This window comes from Magnolia sinica, chromosome 4 (genome assembly GCF_029962835.1).
Source record: "Magnolia sinica isolate HGM2019 chromosome 4, MsV1, whole genome shotgun sequence".
Taxonomy (NCBI): Eukaryota; Viridiplantae; Streptophyta; class Magnoliopsida; order Magnoliales; family Magnoliaceae; genus Magnolia; species Magnolia sinica.
Window position 1 is genome coordinate 75,847,737 of NC_080576.1, and position 22,093 is coordinate 75,869,829.

General features: G+C 41.9%; 1 protein-coding gene across 1 annotated transcript; it reads right to left on the bottom strand.

Moving 5' to 3' along the window:
* Positions 1-11,850: 11,850 nt before the first annotated feature.
* On the bottom strand, positions 11,851-21,797 carry LOC131243238 (L-ascorbate oxidase homolog). Its single transcript, XM_058242435.1, has 8 exons — positions 21,472-21,797; positions 21,255-21,364; positions 18,172-18,442; positions 15,162-15,264; positions 13,835-14,180; positions 13,272-13,637; positions 12,861-12,939; positions 11,851-12,384 (listed from the first exon to the last, which is right to left on the bottom strand). Exons 1-8 carry the CDS (start codon positions 21,604-21,606, stop codon positions 12,172-12,174), a joined length of 1,623 nt encoding a protein of 540 aa, XP_058098418.1. The 5' UTR covers positions 21,607-21,797; the 3' UTR covers positions 11,851-12,171.
* Between the last annotated feature and the right edge of the window lie 296 nt (positions 21,798-22,093).

Below are 22,093 nucleotides of genomic sequence, written 5' to 3' on the forward strand. Positions count from 1 at the left end.
TCTACCGTTGGAACCCCTTTTTGGGCCCACAGAAGTTTTGGATCAGGGTGAAATTTATTTTCACCCTTCACCTAGGTCTGCTGGACCTTATCAACGGTCCGGATGGAACATAAACATTATGGTGGGCCCCACATGGAGCCCACATTGATGTATGTGTTTCATTCCCACCGTCCGCCTGGACGGTGGACGTGGAGCCACTGTGATGAGTGCGTGGGCCCACTGTGATGAGTGTGTGGGCCCACTGTGATGTGTGTGTGTGTGTGTATATATATATATATATATATATATATATATATATATATATATATATTATATACTATATCTATATTATATACTATATTTATGTATATATATATATATATATTTTTTTACCTATGTTGAGGCCCTTGATTGAGGCCCACCTTGATATATAGGTAAGGCCCACCTCAGTACTTGTGGCCCATGGTTGAGGCCCACTTTGATGTATGTGCAAGGCCCAGGGGTCGAGGCCCATTTGATGTATTATGGGCCCATGGGTCAAGGCCCATTTGAGGTATTAAGGGCCCATGTTTTAAGGCCCATTGAGACATATTGGGGCCTATGGGTTGAGGCCCATTTGATGTGCATTCAGGGCCCATTGGTGTGGCCCATGTGATACACATAAGGCCCATGAGATTAGGCCCATTTGATACGTTCTAAAGCCCACAGTTTATAGTCCATTGCAATGCACATAAGGCCCATTGATGCGGCCCAATGATGTGGCCCACTTGATGAGTACAAGGCCCATATGATATGGCCCATTTGACGTATTTAAGGCCCAATGGGACGTGCCTAAGGTCCATTGCAATGTACGATCCCAACATGATGATGTTCACGTCAGGGCTATGCCTTGGGAGCAATGGTGGTTTGATGTCCACATTGCAAGTATAGTGTGGTTAAATGTCCGCATTATGACTTTCCCTAGGGCCCATTGTTAGGCTCGTGCATGTTATGTGTAGGCCGTCTAGGCCCACCTTCGTTATGCACGTCATCCACCCCATATAACATATTTAAATTCCATGATTCATGATCATATGCATCATATGTATGCTTGATATGAGAGATGACTGATCATAGCATATGTCTTTGGGCAGATTGTTAGGGACTCCCGTACAAGGGGTGTTGCCCTACATGAGCGCACGATACGCGCAGGATTGCTGCATGACTGGATAGTGTGATTCATGCATTCGCATTGTGTGATATGGTTACTGTATGCCCTAGCGACATCAGGGCCGTAGCCTCCACAGACGTATCGTGGTTGGCAGGATTGGATACCGGAAATACTGTTCTACATGGGGTGCGATAGATATCCCTGGGTGAAAGTCCCTAAACCCTTATGGTACCAGGAGGTTGCTCCAACGTCTAGACCGAGTGGATGCATGAGCGCTGAGTGCCGATTACCAGATGGTTGCGCTTTCCACTGTGTCGTGGTCGGTTGGAAGGGGGTGCGGCCTTACCCGCCCGAGAGTAGGGGGCAATGCTAGGCTGAGTCTGACCAGCTCGAGGAATGGGTCCGCTATTGACGAGCCGAGCCCGATATTGGCAGGCGGATAGTGAGGTCTTTTCCACTCACCTTATTGCGCGCGATGGGGCGGCAATCTGACTTGGAGTGTACTAGACCCCGGTGATATTCCAGATTTGAGCCGTATTGACATGTGGACTTAGATGAGGATTTGTATGCTTGACTTACATTTTGCATTGCATGGCCTTGGTATGGCCGACATCATTCTTTGCACCGCATGGCCTTGGTACGGCTAATGGGATTCTTAGCATTCATCAGCATGTTCCACATTACTCTGATACTGCATGACTACATTATCACCTTGAGCATACACTTTCACCACCCTCTAAGCTTTCTATAAGCTTATGCACGACCGTTGCGTGCAGGTGACGTTGGATCGCAGCAGCGCTGAGGCTTGGACGCGTGGCTGATCTTCTTTTGGAGTTTTGGTCTATCTTCATTGTATTTCCCTTATGCTCATTGTACCTGTAAAGTTTTTGTTTATAGTGGAAATGTGATGAATGTTTTTGGTTGTGTTTGTGGGTTATGCCTTTGGTTATGCTTATTACGAATCAAACTGATGTGGAAAATCCTCCTTGTAGCATCCCAGGATCGGAACCTGGCGAATGGGCGTCGGGAGTCGAGAATGGGGTTCTACGGAGGCTGTCGGCGCCAGATTCGGAATCGTTGGATGCATGCCGAACGGTGGGGATTGAATCTGCCCAAAACCACCTTCCAAAACCAGTGAGCAAAAACTGAAACCGTCCATGGTTTCATTTGAAACCCCCCAGGCAAATGGACGGCCGAGATATCTTCTGTTTGGATGATCCAGATCAAGCCCGATGCCCAGCACCCGGATCATGCCAGCTGGCCTGCCAAAACGTTTCCGTTTTCAAAATGTTGTGCTTATAGGGTCGGTTTGCACCGGGAATCGTGTGCTTGAACACGTGCTAAAACATGTGAAGTTTGTGGGTTTTGGTTGAACCCACGGTGCTAACACGATGGACGGTTTGGATCATTGATATGACACCTCATGATGGGCCATTTCTTAATCAAACGGGGGAGGGAAAAACACAACGAGCCGTGTTTTAAATGGCAGCGCAGCGGGAGGATTCCCATTTTCGGGAAATGGCGGGTCAGAGTCTGGTCTGACCACGCATGCCATTCGGTGTGCTGCTGGTGCACACGTGCTGTGTGCACACTCTAAATCTAGAGGTAGGGTCCACCAACTCCTTGCCAAATCTACTTCATCCATTGAGTTCTAGAAGCTCCACTAACGGACCTTGGCCGTTGATCAGACTGATCTAAGGTCTAAGTGGGCCATACAGGTCGATTCCTAGCTTTAACGGTGGATTCTCGTTGATCTAATGGTCAGATTGTTCTGAAATTGAACGTCAATGGATAAAATAGTCCCTATAATTTACCAGATGATTGGGTTCATATGTTGTAGGGACATGGGGTGAAAACTACTGTAATCATACACCGTTACCGCATGCAGACAAGTTCTTTTCTATCTTGTTGTTCAAAATAGATGGGGTTCACTTGTGATGATCTTCCAGAAGATCCACTCCATTCACCGTCTTTGGCACGCCGTGTTAACCCATGGTCTAAAATTTGAATTAGATCCAAACTTTAGGTGGGCCACACGATCTGATAATGTATTAAATGGTATTTACCGTGAAATCGTAGAAATTTGAATGAATTGATAATTTTCGAAAAGTCCACTTTACTACTTGTAGTTGTACGATCCGCTCTATTCATTATGTTTAATATGCCCTGCTAGGATTAAGGTCCAAAAATGGGACAGATTTGTTAATCGGGTGGGCCGCATGGTATGTTTTAGCTTCAACGGTAGTATGTAATGAAATTCATGAATATTTACGATCTTGCCATTCATTTCTCAACCAGCGTCCGACGTCCATTACGTCGAAGTGTGCCACCCGAATTTCTTGAATTTTGGCGGACATTGTTCATTTTTCGTGCTCTTTCTCTTGGTCCAATTTGGGCCCCGATCTCCCAAGGATGTCCAAGATGCTCCTTTAGTGGTTTGTATACTCCGTAATTTAAAATAACATTTGTACACCTCCGATTGACAAGTTACCAGGTAGTTGGGACTAAAACCCAAAGATCTTCACAATGATCGATTCATCCTGATATTCGGATGGTCCATTTGGCGGATCCAGATCTGATGGACGGTCAGGTGACTTGTTAAAAATAAGGAAGTTTTATGGTTAGCACTCTAACCATGCATATGAGTGGATGTATGGTCAGTTTTGTGAATAGGTAAACACAAAGTGGGTTTCCAGAGTGATTAGGGGTAAGACTTATATAACGTTAGATTCGAGTGACTTTCTTATACATGAAAGTTTCTCAGATTCTGATCCTAATGGTGGGTTAAGCATATTCATATGGTGTGAACAAGGTGAACGGATCAGAATCTTGATCTGATAAGTGTATGGACGGATGTATGGATCAAGTAGCTAAATTAATGTGATCTAAGGGCTTAAATTTGATGTGTACGGTTGAATTATGATAATTAGGCTTGGTATAAAGTTTCACACAAAACGGATCATGAGAACCTTGTGAGTTGAAATTTAGGGAATATGTCGATGGCATTTTCGTAATTATTGTTGATTTAAGAGTTTTGTGAAATCTAATGGCTCTAGATGATTATATGTCATTTTCTAAGTAATTCTTACAAAAGGACTTATATTTAAATCATTATAAATAAAGACTTATTCATTGATTTAGTTAAAGAAAGGTACATATATCGAACTAAATGAGCAATGGTCGGACGACTTGATTTATGGATGAATATCATTCATAATCTGTCAGATTCATGTTGGAGGATGGATGTAGGGTTAGGTTGACTAGATTGGTACCGTACACATATATATACTAAGTTAAATTTATGGTAACACTCGAAGACTTTCAATACTCGGGTATTGAAAAGTTCGGGGTGTTACATGTAGCCCATTTGATGTATTTGGGTCCTTGGGTCGAGGCCCAATAGGATGAACAAAAGGCTCATTGCAATGTGTGATTCATGGAAGGCCATCCCTTGGGAGCAATGTTAGTTTGATGTCCACATTATGAGGATAATGTTGGTTAAATGTCCACATTACGACTCTCCCTATGGCTCATTAATAGGCCCATACCTGTAGTATATAGGCCGTCTAAGCCCATCTTCATTTTGATCATAGCCCATCATCACATAACATGTATAGCATAGATCCATGATTCATGATCATACGCATCATATGTATGCCTAATATGAGAAGTGACTGATCATAGCATATGCCTTCGGGCAGATCGTTATGGGCTCCCTGATAGGCGGAGTCGCCCCACATGAGCGCTCGGTACGTGCAGGATTGTTGCATGTTTGGTAGGGTGATTCATGCACTTGCATTTGTGTGATCATGATTATTGTATGCCCTAACAACATCAGGGCCATAGCCTCCACAGACACATCATGGGTGGCTGGGTTGGATACCGAAAATGTTTGGTTCTAGCATACGGGCGCCATAAATGTTCCTCGGTGAAAATTTCTAAACCCGATGGTACCAGAGGATCACTCCAACGTCGAGACCGAGTGGATATATGAGCGCACGAGGGCCAAATACCAGGAGGTCACGTCTCCCACTGTGTCGTGGTCGGTTGGAAAGGGGTGTGGCCTTACTCGCCCGAGGGTAGGGGGCAATACTAGGCTGAGTTTGACCAGCTCGTGAATGGGTCCGCTATCGACGTGCCGGATAGGTATTGGTAAACTATTGGCCAGGCGGATAGTGAGGTTTCTTTCGCTCATTTGGACTGTGCGGCTTGGAGAGCGGCAGTGCCTCTTGGAGTGTACTAAACCCCGGTAATTATCTAGAATGAGAACTGTACTAATATATGATAAGGATTGGCATGCTTGAGTTGCATCTCGCATCGCATGGCCGTGTTATGGCCGATGGCATTCATATCTTACACCGCATAACCTTGGTACGGCTGATTGCATTCATGTACTCATCACCATGATTCCGCATTACTCTGACCTTGCGTTCTGAGCACGCTTATATTGCGCACACACTTACACCACCCTCTAAGCTTCCTATAAGCTTATGCACGATTGATGCGTGCAAGTGACGCCAGGACGCAGCCAAAGCATAGTAGCAGCAGGAGCGTGCAGATAAGCTTTGGAGTTTCTATCTTTTGCATTATCTTGTATTTTTCCCCTTTCAGACGCATTGTACTCAAAAGTTTTTGATCATAATGGATTTTGTGGTGGTGTTCTTGTGGTTATTGTTCGTGAGTTATGCTTTTGGTTATGCTCATTATGAATCAGACTGATGATTATAAATCCTCCTTGTAGTATCCCAGGATCGGAACCTGGTGAATGGGTGCCGGGAGCCGAGAATGGGGTTCTACGGAGGCTGTCGGCACCAGATTCGGCGATCGAAAATTTTGTAAGCCCGGTTTCCGAGTTCGGGGCGTGACAAGCCGGTTTTAGATGACACTTCAAACTTCAATACAAATAGAAATCTGAAAAATTAAAAAAAACAAAAAAAAAACCTAGAAGTTAGAAATTACATACCTATCTGCTTATCAGCTTGTGGATTGTAGGTCATCAAACTATATATAAAAACAAATACACCAACCAACCTCTAACAAATCATATTCCCTCTCTACGATGTTTACGTCCCCATCAGACAAATCCATGATGGTATCTTAGTAACTCATGAAATTATTAACTCGTTCAAAAGCACAAAAGGTTTAAATGTAGTGCCTTTTGCCTTAAAACATATCTTGAAATATGTCTATGATATAATTGAATGACCACTAATTCGTACTATGCTGACTAAATTTGTATTTGGAGTATCTCTTTCCCAACCTTTCTATTGTTAGTCAATGATAGTTTGCATGAATTCATCAAAAGCAAAAAAGGAGACAGAGGAAAGGGGATCCACTTTTCTCTGCCTTTTTATGATTTGTGATGCTGTGCTATTTTGGTATCTCCTTAAAGTTGAATAAGTTAAATTAATCGTACAAATGGGTCTGGGATCCAGCTCTTCCCCCCCAAATCAGTACCTTTACTTGGCATGCCCTTAATGGTCAAACCCAAGTCACTCAAAATTTCGAAATCTACTCCTATTGCATCTCATGTTTGCTGATGATACCCTTCTCTCCAAACAAATTGATTTGACATTATATGAGATAGTGATGGGTACCTTCAATTTATTTTTTGTCAACTGAGGATAGACCATCTACTTAAATAATTTTGTAATCTATTTCTTAAAGAATAGTCATGGAAGAGTTAAAATCTTGTAGCTAGAGTTTTTATAGGGACAAAGTCACCATAGATCTATCCACACACTAGTGGCCCCATTTTTACAAAGATGCCTAAATAGCATGAAGTGTTGGGATTCATTAACAAAATTCAAGATAGGTTAAAGGTGTCAAGGCTAAGGTTCTTTACATAGACAAAGACATCACTGGAATCAAATACAGTATTGTGGGGATGTTAAACCACTTAGGGCCTGTTTGGATCGTGGGATTAGGTGGTATTACATTAATTAGGTGGGATATAAATTTCATCCCGCATTTGGAATCAATGGTAAAGATTTGATTAATCTAGAGATTTGACCTTTTCAGTCCAAGATACAATAGAATTTCTAGTGGAATTCGAAATTTGTTACATCCGTCAGCCACCCACATTGATGCATGTACTTTATCCATGTTGTCCATCCATATGCGCCCTTTACATGTGACACTTGGGTTGCATATTAATACTAATGCCCAGCATCATAAGTGAAATCTAGTATTCCAGCATCTACCGAACACTGGTTTCATGTAACATTGTTTTTTATTTCAAATGAAGAATTTGATCCCAAATGTTGGATTTGATTATCAAAATACCATGGTATTTTTGGAACGTTGTGTTTTTCTAAAGGAAGAATTTGATTCAAAACGTGACACAATATTTCACGTAACATTGTGTTTTTCTCCAAAAAAAAAAAAAAAACAATTTGATTCCAAATATGGGATTGAATGGTAAAAATACCATGGTAGTTTTAGACATATAATCATTGTGTAATGAAGGTGTTAATTCCATCTAATACATAGGAACACATCTTTCCAAATAGGCCCTTAATGTTTACTTGTAGGCTTCATGTCAAAGTGGCGTACAACCTAGGAAGATTTACAATTGTGGAGAAAATCAAACCGGGAACTCAGTTGGATTGGGACTTAGTTTGTCAACCTGATCTGAGGGAGGCTGGCCTTCGGATTAAGAGACTTCATCTAGCTAAAACCAAATTGGGATGGGAAATCATTAACGAACCAAAAATATCTTCGGATGTCCATTATTCAAAACAAGCCTCGTAGGCATGATTTTTGAAAATAATCCATCTATACTAGGTATTAGAAATGAATAGACTTGATCGATACACGTCTCTGATGTGTACAATGGAGAGATGGTTATATTACTCCTTAAAGTTACATAATTAATCCTTACTAACATTTATGTAAAACACCTTAAGTTGGATGTGGAAGTCGTTCAAGCCCTAGCTGATAAGGTGTAGTGACAGGCGGGAGAAATTACAACTGCTGTGGAAGATCTCATGAGAATTCCACCTTGTGGCTCTCCGCTCATGTGAGTGAGCTAGCTAGGTACCTAGGCAAAGCATGCAACCGTGGCTTGTTGCGAAACACTCTCCCTCCCTCTCTCCTCTCTCGAGATTCTCTCTTTTTGACACAGGGAAGGACGTGAGGTTGAGTACCGTCTTCCTCAAGGGGATAACTATTCTGAATCCATGGGACTTCTCTAGACTCCTCACAGAGAAACCTCAACTCCATGTGGAAAAGAAGATAGAAATAATTCTAAAATTTTTGAAATAATTGATTGATGATGAAAAATGAGATTACAACTCTTTAAATAAGGCTATGAACCCTAGGGAGAAGTTTCAGAATCAAACTACAACTAAAACTCCTATAAATTGTGACTTTCTATAAATAATAAACATACTATTTATAGATAGTCGTGATTCCTAGTAGTGCGCATGGTTTTCGGCCAACGATAGTAAGTGTCCTATTTGGCTCAATCATGCTATTCTACACATTATTCTAAGCACTTTTCATGTTGGACGCAACTCATAAAGCCTAAAGGTTGAAGAGTTATACTCAAACTAAAACTTACTATTAATAGTAAAAATGAAATTAAAACAGGCATTCAACCATCAATCTGATATATTTTGCAAATTTTGCATGCACAACCCGACATAGTGGGGTTGGGGGGCTAAAATAGCTCATCCTACCCCGAAATCTTATATGGTATGTCCGATAGCTCGTTTCAGTTTGCGAGATACTTTTGTTTTAAGTTTTGATGGTCCAGATCATCTCCATCTCCAATTGGGCCTTTTCTGGTCCATCTTGGCCATGAAATTATCCGCGACATCACTTTTCTTCCCAAGAGGGGGGATATCCGGCATAAATGTTTATAGGATAAGCTTAAAGTACAAATTGGCATGTGAGACCCACTAATGTTTTAATGACATCCAATCCATTTATGATGTGTGCAGTCTAATGTTTTCCTTAGGGCCAAAAGGTCCATCTGATTAAAAACCTAGGTTGGCCACACCACAGGGAACAGACGAGATAGAGAAGACAACCATTAAAACCTTCTGGATTTTATGAGGACCGACAGTGTTTTGTATATGTCATCTAATCCATTAAGAAGATGAATTCGACCAAGATGAATGGATAGCCGAAACATCAAGCCATTCTAAAACTCATTTGCACCACAGGACTTTTAGAGGTTTTGGGCATAAGAATGTTTTCATTGTTTTCTATGGTGTGGCCCACCCAGGGACATTGGATATAGGTCTGGTTTCAGCTGGGACACCACATCATCACGGACAAGCTCAGTTATTGGTTGGATAGCATACACACAATACCGTGGCCCCACACAGGCAATGGTGTATATGCAAGTGAATGCAGGTGAACAACTTCTACATGGAAATGAACAGATATTTTTACATGCAAGCTTATTCTACAAGGGATTGTAGAGCAACCATCCTCTCCTACGCATTATCTTTTTTCAATTATACCATTATATTTGTTAGGCGTGGTTAGGGCAATTTAGTCAAGTAAAAACACTGAAAATATGTGATTTCAATCTATATATATATATATATCCTTAGAAGTTATTATGACTTTTGTAAGGAGCATAGATAAGAGGTACAAGGATAAGAATTTTAATAAAGCATTTGGTTTTATTTTAATATTATGGAATTAACCGTTTGTGTTTGCATCAATAATGAAAATTTAACATAATAATCTTAAAAGCATAATCGAGGCCATTTGTCGAAGAGGGATTTAGTCTTTCACACCTCACACCCTTAGGAGAATCTTCAAAATGAAATTTCATAATATTGCATGATTAATCAATCTAATTTTGGACAAAACTACATAACATCTAATGAAATTTGGTACAACCAAACAAGCCCTAAAACATAAAAGCCCAAGTATGGGCCAAATGTAATGAGAAGTAGTCTTTGTATGGAAACCTTCTGGTGCACATAGTTGCATTTGGGATTGTTAGTATCCATATATCATTTAATTGCATAGTCTATCCCCATCATTTCACTCTTCTTCAACCACCACACAAACATCCAAATGTGGACTGAACCTATCTATTATGAAATGGTCTTGTCCATCCACTTTTGCACTGTTTGGATCATATGATTTGTATGATTTTTATCAAGGCAAACTGTTAAGAGTGGACTGGGCCATAGTTCTAAAACTTGGTGATTTGACTCCAACTCGGTCCAATCAGCTTGACTTGAAACTCCTTGACAACACAAATCCTATTTTGACTCGTCAAGACTGTTGCTGAGTTAGCTCGACATGACGGGCCTCAAACCAAGTCATCCATTGAATTAAATGGCCTTTTAATATAAAGAGGCAAGGGGGTAGAAAAGCTTTGAACACCTGACCATAGATAGAGGTGGGCAACAATCCGGATCAGGCTGAGCTGAGTTAGCCCTAATTTGGTTTGGCTCATTTTTGTGCCACCCCAGTTTATGGATCGGCTTGTTTTAGATTTCGGGCCGACCCATGCGGCACAAGTTTGGTTTGCCGCAGAAAATTTTAGTTTGGGTCGGGATTGGTTTGGTTGAAAATTTCGAACTGAGTCGGGCCAAGTTTGAACGGCTAACTGCTCTTTTTTTCTTTTTTTTTTTTGTTTAAATAGAAAATAATTAAAAGAAGTTAGGAATAACACAAACAATACAAAAGTATCTTATTACATGATGTTTAACATCCTCCAAAGGAGGATTGCAACTTCAAAATAATTATCACCATCATCTTTGGAGTTTTTTATGTTGAATCAAGGGTGGCTGGACAAGCTGCTAGATAGGGGTTTGAGTGGTAGACAGTGGACGACATCGGCAAAATGGCACGGCAAATAGACCGGGGCGACGTCGTCAAGCAAGGGGTTTCGATATAGAGAGAGAGAGAGAGAGAGAGAGAGATTTGGGGACGGTGCAGCGGTAAGAGTTTTGGATTTTTTATTATTATAATAATAATAATTATATAGGCCGGGCTGGCGCTGCAAGTGTTTAGGTTCAACTCGTTTATTAAGCAGGCTGCATTAGGGTGGCTCGTCACTAGCTCAAACTCCACTTCGAACCGGGCCAAACTGAACTTACTCAATACGGGCCGGGCTGAACTTCCGAACTGGCCCGGTTTGTGCCCAGCTCTAAGTCCATAGGTCCAAGGTGTGTGCATAGCTACCACCTGCCATGCAGGTCCTAAAGTTAAGCCATTATTTTACTTGTGATATCCCAAACATCTGTTATTTATCTAAACAGTTCTTAATCTGATCATTAAATATTGAGTCCATTCAAGTTGAGTTCGGGTCAACCTAACCCTACCGTCCATGAGTTTCTCAGGCTTTTGAACTATGGTCTGATCCTAAAAGCCAACCCCTATTGATAATGTATGTGCTGATGAGTCTAAATGCAACATTTTCATTGGAATGTTCCCATACTGTATAAATGGATCAAAGCGGATTGACCGCACATTCGCAAGAACTCTACCAAAGGTGATCGATAATATTACAGGAATAGGTTTAGGTGCATCCGTCATGATTTTGACAGCCAGAATCACATCCCCAAGTAAATTCACAGCTTCTTCTTTTCTTTTCTTTTTTGAAATCCAACGATGAGATGCACACGGAATTCATTAGGTTAAGAAGAAGCATCCCATGGACACCATTTCCATTTCCATATATATATATATATATATATATATATAGAGAGAGAGAGAGAGAGAGAGAGAGAGAGAGAGAGAGAGATGAAAACCATTCAAGACATTTTTATTCCATTCAACCTTGAAGAAAGAAACAAGTAGAAATATTTGAATTGCTCTACATTTTTCATAATAATTCATACTTAAATAATGTTTGGGATTCACTTACCTTCTAAAAGAAAAGAATGTGACCCTGAGATGGGGTCATTTACCATTACTACAATATAACACGTTTCAAAGCTTAATAACATGTGATAATCATATCTTTCTCTTGGTGTTTAGGGGGGCCCACCCACCTCCTACCTCAGTGCTGGCACCTTACTTGAGTGGAATTACCCCAACTCTTTTGAACATCTGCATCAGTTTTAGAGTGGCCGGGTGTGGCGGCCCGCCGCCCGGCCACAGAGAAGGGCATTCCTTGGGATTGGATACTCGTCTCTTATAGATTCTACCGGTGAGTAAACACGTAAATAGAACTGTTGCCCTAGGTACTGGCGTGCCCAAAACTCTGATCTCAGGTTCCACATCCCGACATTGTCGAGTGGGACATACACTGCAGTCCATGACTTGGGGTAGACCTGTGACATCAAGAGCAAGCCATGTAATGAACATTCCTCATGCTAAATTTCGACGGGTGTTAATCATATTTTTAACAGCAATAATCATATGATAAATTACACATTGAGAACTCATTTGTCAATTCCATCTTAGTTCATAAGCCTGTAGTCGATCTAGACCTTCGAATCAATGGACCATAGCCTAATTATCATACCAATCAATGGGGAAAGAGGGCCACAAAAGGGTCATTGATCATTTAACCAAAACATTCATTGAGTTGATATGGCCAATTGATGGGACACTCACCAATTGAATAGTTGAGATTTCTCATTCGGAATTCAATGTTATAATTTAAAACATAGGATTAGAACTTTTCTTTTAGTGTCCAACAACCACACTCCCTAGTTTGGCAATTGCAGAAGGTGTTGTTGTTTGTTGAAAATTGAAGTTAGCAGTTTTGAAAGAAATCAAAGGCAGTGAGGTCAGTTGTACTTACTTGGGTGGTGCAACGGGATACTGCATCCCTAAGGTTGTAACCGTTCCTGCTAGCAGATGTCCACTGCCCTCCATCCATCCTGCAGTGTGTATGTAAACCTTGAGATTATAAAGGATTTTTAAAGCTCAAACACTATATAAATGCTGCATATATGCTGGTATTAGTTTTTCAATATGATGAACCGCACGCCAGAGCTGATCACGCTAGATTAAAATGTACCATAGTTCCAAAACTTGCTGACTTGACTCAAAACTCAGCTGTGTCAACCCGGGAGATTTCAAGCCATATCACTGGGAAACTCAGTACGGGGCATGACTCAGCTCGATCAACTCAACACAACTCAGTCAAGTTCATGTGTGTTTGAACTATGAAATGTACTACATGCATTCATGCTTCAATGATCATCATTACCCGACGACGAAGAAGGAATATCCGTCGAGGTGCCAGCTCTGAACGATGTTTTCCTTGTTTTGGAACACGATTTCAATGTAGGCTCTAAAGTCAGCTGCCATGACAGAAGTGTCTTGGTAGAGACCTCCACCCGTGGGCTTATCGGAGATGCTTCCGATGCGGAATACACCTCCGATCTTGAAGAAGTCGGCGAGCTTGAGGGGAGTGTCAGCTGGGACAAATGAGACGCTGTTTACTCCGTATCGCTGCTTGCCATTAACTTGGCCAGCTGAGTTGGCTAGGACAATGGTTCGAGAGGTGTTGATGAGACCATAGTGGTATGAACCCTGTGGGTTTGGCCTAGGCCCGCTGGCTGTGAGATTAGTCCTGTCATTAGGAAAGAAAAGTTAATCAAAATCATATGAATCATGAACAGTGAGATGCAAAAGATGAGAGGTCCACATATGAAAGATCCAACAGTTGTTTCAGTTTGCTTATTACACTAAACGTATCCAATGCTTGTGATTACCCAAATGCCAAATAAAAAAAAAAACTGAATTTTATATTGAGAAATGGTATCTTACCGGATGGAGCGGGCCTGATTGAGAGACCAGTCGATCTGAATGGTAGGTCCACCTGGAGGTGGGCCTGAGACTGGGCCAGCAGAATTACTATAGTGAAGAACACCTGTGGCGGTAAGAATAGGGTTGGTGAAACGGCTGGATACAACAATGTAGTAATCTTGGCCCGGCTGATCGGCAGTCACCAGGACAGAGTATGATTGGCCCACATGAACGTCGAGGGATGAATACGTAGTTTGGACAGTGTGAGTGCCTTCCACTTCAACCAACTTCATCTTGTGGCCTTGGATGCGGAAGTTGAGAGAATTTTGCAATCCCACATTTGATATACGGAATCTGTAAGTTTTTCCTGATAACAGAAATCACAGTATTACTCCCAACTTCTAAATGTTTGGATATCATTTAGAAAGGGCTCTAGCCCAACTGAAATGGCTAAAATTAGAGGTCCAGGCCCAGCCCTTGAACCTTAGGGGCCGTTTGGGAGCGTGGATTTGGAACCTGCTGGATTTGAAATCCTCTTGTTGAACTTTAATCCAGAAGTAGCTATGTGTAGTATATTTACAGGGGTTTGAATTTAATTACTAAATCAACTTTAATCTCTAATTAGTGAATATATGTAATGTTTGACATAATTGTTGTGATAAGCCTGCTGAAATATATACTTTGCCAGAAAATGATAAAATTTCAAGTCTCGGATGGGCCACAAGCACAATATCACGTCCAAGTGACTAACCAACGATTTTTACATGTACAATGTTTGGACGGCACCAATCATCATATTAAAGTAATTATAGTGATGAAATTGATAATCTAATTATTTTGGGATATCATTAGTGGGCCATGTGTCCAATAGGTTAATATTCTAGCGACACATGTTACACATGCAACTCTTGAAAGGATTTTGATGTAATCCAAACTTTCACGGTGGATTTCAAACACCCTGTTTGAGGGGATTTGAAACCCCAGTTACTTTACTTTATGTTGCCAAACAACCATGGAATTTGAAATTCCCTCAAATCCATGGTGCCAAACGACCCCTTAATATTTCAGCCCAGGCACAGCTTGAATGGGCCAGGCCTGAAGGACTGCGGGCCAGTCCGGCCCATTAACAGCCCCACAAGAAAACATCAAGTGACGGTACGCGCACGGGTGGCAATACAAACCCGAAATCTCGATCACGGTGGCTATCTTGATCCGACGGTTGGGGGTGGTGGTCCCTAGTACCCCGATCATTAGCAACCGTCCAATCGAGATTGAATTTCTTATCTTTCAAATCACGTTAGAAGAAAAAACAATTACAAACATTGTAAATGTGAAAGTTTAGAAGCACCTTGTTCAACGGTGAAAGATACACCATTTGAGCCACGACCGTTGATGAGAATGCCATCTGGAAAACGAAGCCTTTTACCCCGGTCGAGTATGGCTTTCAAGGCCTAAAATGTAAGGGCAATTTATTCATTAGCTATTAATAGAAGATTTAACAAACATTTAAAGAGATCTATGTGGCTGCTGTACTGGGTATACTTGTGACGAATGGGACCCACAATTCACACAAAGTACGGATCTGATTGGGTGGGACACTTGTCTAAATAATAGTTACTTGGCCCCACTCATCACCACCGTCTGATCATGAACGTGTGAATAATGCAAATGCAAATGCAAATGCAAATGCAAAATGCATAAATTAGAAATGATTTTGAATGAGAGACCTATTCATGTATCACTCTGTAGTTGGCCCAAACGCATGATGATCCTGGCCATTCATCCATTAAGGGCACGTTTGGCCGGTCGGATTGGAAGGAATTGGAAGTTAATCCCGGGATTGGCCGGGCTTGCCAAAGAGAGTCGGTGATCTGATCCCAATCCCATGGGTCCTGAGACAATCCACTGACAACACCATCATTACCTCTAAATCCCATCCAATGCACCTTAATCCATACAAATTTGCCTGAGACGGGTTTAGTTAGAGGGATTCGAAGCGATGGGAAGGTTTAATCCCGGGATTGGCCGGGCGTGCCAAACAGACTAGATATAGTAATCCAGGGTATAGCAATCCCATGTATCTCAAGACAATCCACTGACAACGCCATCATTACCTAGAAATCCATGCCATCCACCCTAATACCATTCAATCCCTTTCAATCCACCCGGCCAAACGGGCCCTAAGGGTCCCAAGTTGAAGAAGTCACACCATAGGCTAGTTATCACTTTCATTAGAGGATTCTATCCATTCGATTGCAGAGCTTTAATGAGGAGATTTGTTGTGTGGTTTCCGAGTGACTAACTGGAAGGTTAGGATCATCAGACTCACTGTCCAGGCAATCCTCATTGCTCAAAATCAGCCTGACCGGATCATAACGTTGGTCACACGCGTACATAGAATCTAGACCGTTGATATATTTATCCAAATCGTTCTTTGATGTTATACATATGAAGCCATCCGATAATAGAAATAGTGTCTAGGCAGTGGGGATTGCCTCATGAACGGTTCCGATCTTCAATTAGTGAGGCGAGTGCATATCGCCAGATCAAACGGTCTAAATGTGTTGATGTCAAGTTAGCGGGAATACGTCACGGACCAACAGAAATACCATCATTCCCGCCCAAACTACCATTGTGGTCTCCCGTGAAGGTCCATCGGTACTCCACAGGTCCACCAAATCAGCTACTCACTCTATTGTGGATGCCAGGAAAACACAGAGCTGGGTCCCACGGGCCACCAATATGAAGATGATGACGTAGATAGTTCGGTACACACCCGCTTTAACAGCTGGAACTTTTCTGCATCCTTCTGTCACGGGTTTGGAAGTACTAGAACAGCAGGACAATGTGAAATAAGGTGGGCCACTGACCCCCAGCTGTCCAATAACCTCTTCCTTACGCCAAAACCACGTGGTCACCCAGTCACCGTCGGTGACAGACAAAAGCACATGATCTCATCAATCCCACTGACGCTTTTCTGGCGTTAGCTTTATTCTCGTGGGTGTAGACTCTCATGCTAGTTTTTCACCATTTAATCCATCCATTTATTTCATATCCGTTAATCACGCTGGTCAAGTAATACTAACCATCGATTTAACGGATAGCAAATGAATGGTTAAAAGTAAAATATTGAGTGGTCTAAATTCGAAGGATATTCGCAGATATGCTGCATCCACAGTTGAGTTACCGAATTGGACGGCCTGGATCAACTTACAAAACCATGCCATAGGTATGTGTGTAGGAGTCACCACCTTTTTATCACATCGTGCAAAACTAACAAAATCGTTCAAACCACTCTTCTAGCCTTTTATTAACCCTGTTCTAACAAATAGCAACTTTCCGTATCCTAGCAATTTTCGGCCGTGATTGGTTGGTGAAAAAGCGTGGGTCCACCAAAAGCGTCAGAGGGTTGTGGGCCCAAAACGTGAAAGTTGCAATACATCATCCCCAATTCAAGGGACATGACTCTAATTTCACACTGACAGAATCCTGACCGTCTGCTTTTAATCTGCTTAATTAGGACGGTCGGCTTTCTTTAGACCATCCACTTGACGGCCACCGATAAACCCTTAGAATAGTCAGGGATAGGGCATTTACTCCATTGCCGTTATTTATAGCTACTCGTAGAAGCTCAGATAGCGGTGGGTCTTTCATCAAACAATCGTAATGCAAAAGGGTGGGGGCAAGACTCAGCTGGATTACCGTGTGATGATTAGGGCCTGTTTGGCCGACTGGATTAGATGGGCTTAGGTGGGATGGAATTGCATCTGGTCCGGTGCCAATCCTACTCCACGTTTGGGAAGAGGTGGAAAAGCTTGGAAGTAGGCTGGATGGAATCGTATCGGGTCTTGTGCTAATATCACTCAATGTTAGCAAGTTGTGTAGGTTCTACCATGATGTATGAGCTATATCCACACCATCCACCCATTTTTTGAGATCATTTTAGAGCATGGGCCAAAAACCCAAGTAGATCTAAAGCTCAAGTGGACCCCACCATAGAAAGCAATGGGGATTGAATACTTACCATTGAAAAGTTCTTTGGGGCCACATAAGTTTTGGATTTGTCTCATTTTTAGGCCCATGCCATAAAATGAGGTTACAAAACAAATGAACGGTTTTGATATAACACATGTATGTTATTGTCAATAGTTTCAAATGATGGTGGGTATCTCCTTTCAATGTACCACCGTATTACAAACAAAAAAGGAAATTAAGCTGATCCCATGGTAACAGGGAACAGCCCCTGCCATGGGTGATAATGATGTTTTTTGAATCCCATCCCACCTAATACCGCGGGATCGGTCCGGCCAAACAGGCCCTTAGGGGAGAATGTAGTAAGCAGATGAAGGGATGATTACCGTGTGATTAGTCTTGTACCAGTCTCCGATGAGAATGGTGTAGTCTCCATCTGGATCGGGGAAAGGTACGGGAATCCTGGGTCTGCTGAGGATCCTGATCCCTCCAAACCCGCCAGCTGCCTTGTGGAAGGCGAGAGATGGGAAGTAGTAGAAGCTACCGATCTGATCCTTCACTTGAAGCATATATGTGAAGTTCTTTCCAGGTGGGATTGGACAGTTAGTCCCGTAAACGCCGTCTTGCCATGAATTCCTCCTCTGTTGAATTCCATTCCTATTTTCCAAAACAGCCCAATATCAATTGGAATTTAATTTCTTAATAAAGGCATGTATCTTATGGATGCAAGATGGCCCCATTGTGCTCGCTACATGGCCCGAAAATCTATTAGATATGGTCAGAAATTGGGCCACGCGCGTTCACAAAAATGAACAGTTAAAGAGGAACTGAAAAACATTCCACATTCCACTTTGGGCGCAATTTAGGAAATGATCCTAAAAATGAAGCTGATCAAAATCTTAGGTGAACCATACCACATGAAACAGCAGTGATTGAATCCCCACCGTTTATTAGGGGCACCTGAAAGTTTATTTGCCATCTAACGTGTTGGTAAGATCACAAAAAAATCAGCTTGATTCAAAACTTTTATGGGCAATGAGAAGTTTTTTTAATCGTTGATGACTACTATTTCCTGCATCATGGTCCACCTTAGATTTGGATCTGCTTCATTTTTTGAATCATGCCTAAAATGAGTTTTCAAAACGGATAGATGGCGTAGATATAATACACACATCAAAGTGGGTCCCACGGTAAGGGATCCGCGCCCTTCCACTTTGGCATGTCTGTATCCGCACACCCAAACTAATTTACAGCGATACATTGCTGATGGGAAAGGAAACATTCCATTAGCTTAGAAGCAATAAAGCTTAAAAGTATCACGAGCAAGCAAGACGTTATCTGTCAAAATCGTGAAAGAAACGAAGGATTGCTTGTATTCATTAGTTATGATATATATTCTATAAACAGGAAGAGCTGTTTTCATTTCTAATTACAGACTATACAAATACGAGTAAAATGTCACTTTTCGTTAAAGATTATTGTTGTAGTTTTCCTTCGCTGTCACGAGTGACCGAAGAGAGTGGAAAAAAGCAGAGAGAGAGAGAGAACAACACACATGCCCCTCTTTAAAGAGAGAGAGAGAGGATGGCAAGTCCCGTGACACCTTTGTCAGAAACTCCACCTCCTATTGGTTTGGTTTTGGAGTCGCAAGATCAAGCAGTTGGGTGGATCTGTGGACCACCAAATTAGAAAACAAAGCTCGTGGGTCCCACTTGGTGGGAACAATGGATGTCCATTAAATAAGTAGTGGGCCCCTTTTTCCACCAATGGGATACCTGCAATAACTAACTTGCTATACTGGCGTGGTTCCCAAGTCATTACGTTGGCGGATCCTCCTTCGCGATAAGATGTATTCGGAAACGGATTGGGCTATTCCCCTGTCACCATCCAATGGCTGGTGGTCGGTTCTCTGTGGGCCCCGCCATGATGTATACGTTTCATCTATGCCATCTGTCTATTTTTCTAGATCATTTTATGTTATGAGACCAAAAATAAGGCATATCCCAATCTCAAGTGGACCACATTACAGGAAATAGTGTTGAATGAATGTCGACCATTAAAAACTTTTTTGGGGCCATAAAGTTTTGGATCAAGATGATATTTGTTTTTATCCCTTAATGTGGGTCTGTATGACCTAATCAATAGATTGGATGTCGAATAAACAGTACAGTGGGCCTCAGAAGAATTTTAATGGTGGATATCCAATCACTATTGTTTTCCTGTGGTGTGGTCCACCTGAGATTTCCTCTCATTTTTGGGATCAAGCCTAAAATGATATTTAAAAATAGATGAGTGGAATGGATGAAACACATACATCATGGTGGGCCCACAGAGCACCGACCACCAGCCACGGGCTAGCGGTAGGGGGGAGTAGCCAATCCGTTTCCTATGTATTCCAGAGCTGATGACGTACAAGCCGCTGCTTGCTAATTTTCTGTGGCTGAAAATACTCTTATATGGCAATATCTGCCTCCTATACTCGGGTTTTATATTTGTACAAGCATCTACATGGTTCAGTAATCCTGACCACTGATCTAATGTGATTCAAAGTGGATGGATGCATGCCCCAAAAATCGCTAGTTCTGTGGAATGGTCCATCCACGGGCTAGTGGTAGGACCCACAAGGATTACGACATGAAATAAACAATGGCCGACATGTACAAACCGATTACTCCAACATACTTGGCACATGCTCGGGCTGAGGTTAATACAATCACTAGCCAACAAAAGCACTATGTTTCATCATGGTTTTGGTTGCCAGGGTAGTACTAACAAACAAATAGAACGTGGGTCGGTGGAATACCGAATTAGTTAGACCGTGGTTTTGGTGGGAGCAGTGGGTGCACATGCATCCATGAAGTGAGTGATGGTGGGTCCCTTCTTTTTTTTTTTTCCAACTACTGGAGTAGTACAGTCGTCCACATCTTTCGCAACTTTTAAAATTTTAAAAATAAAAACCAAGGTATCAGGTGCTGTCGGTAGAGTGATTTGAACGTGGTGAGTCTCTAACCCACGATCGCATTTTACCGATGCAAGCGCTCTCACGTAGCGGGCAGAGGCGAAACACGCGGCGTGAGGGACATTACAAAACATGAAAATACAACTTCCTTTTCTGAAAAAGAAAAAGTGAGAGATTCTCTCAAATGTTCTAGATCTGCGTCCTTACGCGGGAAAGAATCAGTGTTCACGTGGATACATCTATTTCAATCCAAACTGTTCAAATTGTGGGACGTCATGTATATAGATGATATCCCAAGCATCACTAAAAACGATTGGTCTGGAAAAAACAAAAAAAAAACAAAAATTAAATTAAATAGTAAATAGGTGTGCATGAATCAGATGAGGACTAGGACTCTTCAAGTCCAACTGCTTTGGAGGTTATGCTACATCTACCTTGTGGCCCACCGTTTGGACGGTTTGTTAGCTTATGAAATGAAAACGAGAGAGAGAGAGAAAGAGAGGGAGTTACCATGAAAGGAGGAAGGGCTCAGTCAAGCTATTGTAAACGTTTATGATGAGGTTGTCATTGGTAACTGAGTGGATATCAGGCCCCGGGAATTGCCCATTTATTAGAATTCCCTTCAAAAAAATAAAAATAAAAAACTTCAATTTCGTTACAGAAAATGTCACTTGAACTAATAAAATATATTAGGAAAAGAAAGAAATTCGTATCACCAAAGACACACCTGTTGCCTGACCCCAAGTGGGTAAATATCACCGTAAGTCACATTCCAAGTGAAGAACCTGTAAGGATCTTCTCCGTAACCGACGGTCAAGATCGAGAATAAGGACACAAGGAGGGCCGCTAGATTTAGCGGCATGTTTTTCGAGAAGAAGAAAAATGAGAAAGTAGCTCTCTCTCTCTCTTTTGGAAGCTTTGGTGGAGAAAAGGAAGGGAGAGGGTGTTTAAAACAGAGGGGGAATGGGAAGATGGGGTTTTTGAATTATGATGATGATGAGATTGTGAGAAGAGAAATAAGTGCTGTACAGAAGGAAGGGCGCGTAACCGCGTAAAGTCAAAATAAAAATTTTTAAAAAAAAATAGAAAAGAAAAAGAAAAGAAGATCAGCGTCGGTTGGGGCGTGAGATATGCGGGCGGGTGGGCCATACTTTCCCGTGCGGCTCACATGCTGTGTCCTTTTGTTTCGGTGACTTTGGACTCCAGCCGTGGAGGTAAAACAGGTTGGCTGTAACCACACGTTACACAGTGTCCGTGTAGTACAAAATTAATTGGGCCCTACTGATATGTCCGTGTTAAATCCAATCCGTCCATCAGTTTCTCCAGCATGTGGTAGGGCGAGATCTCAA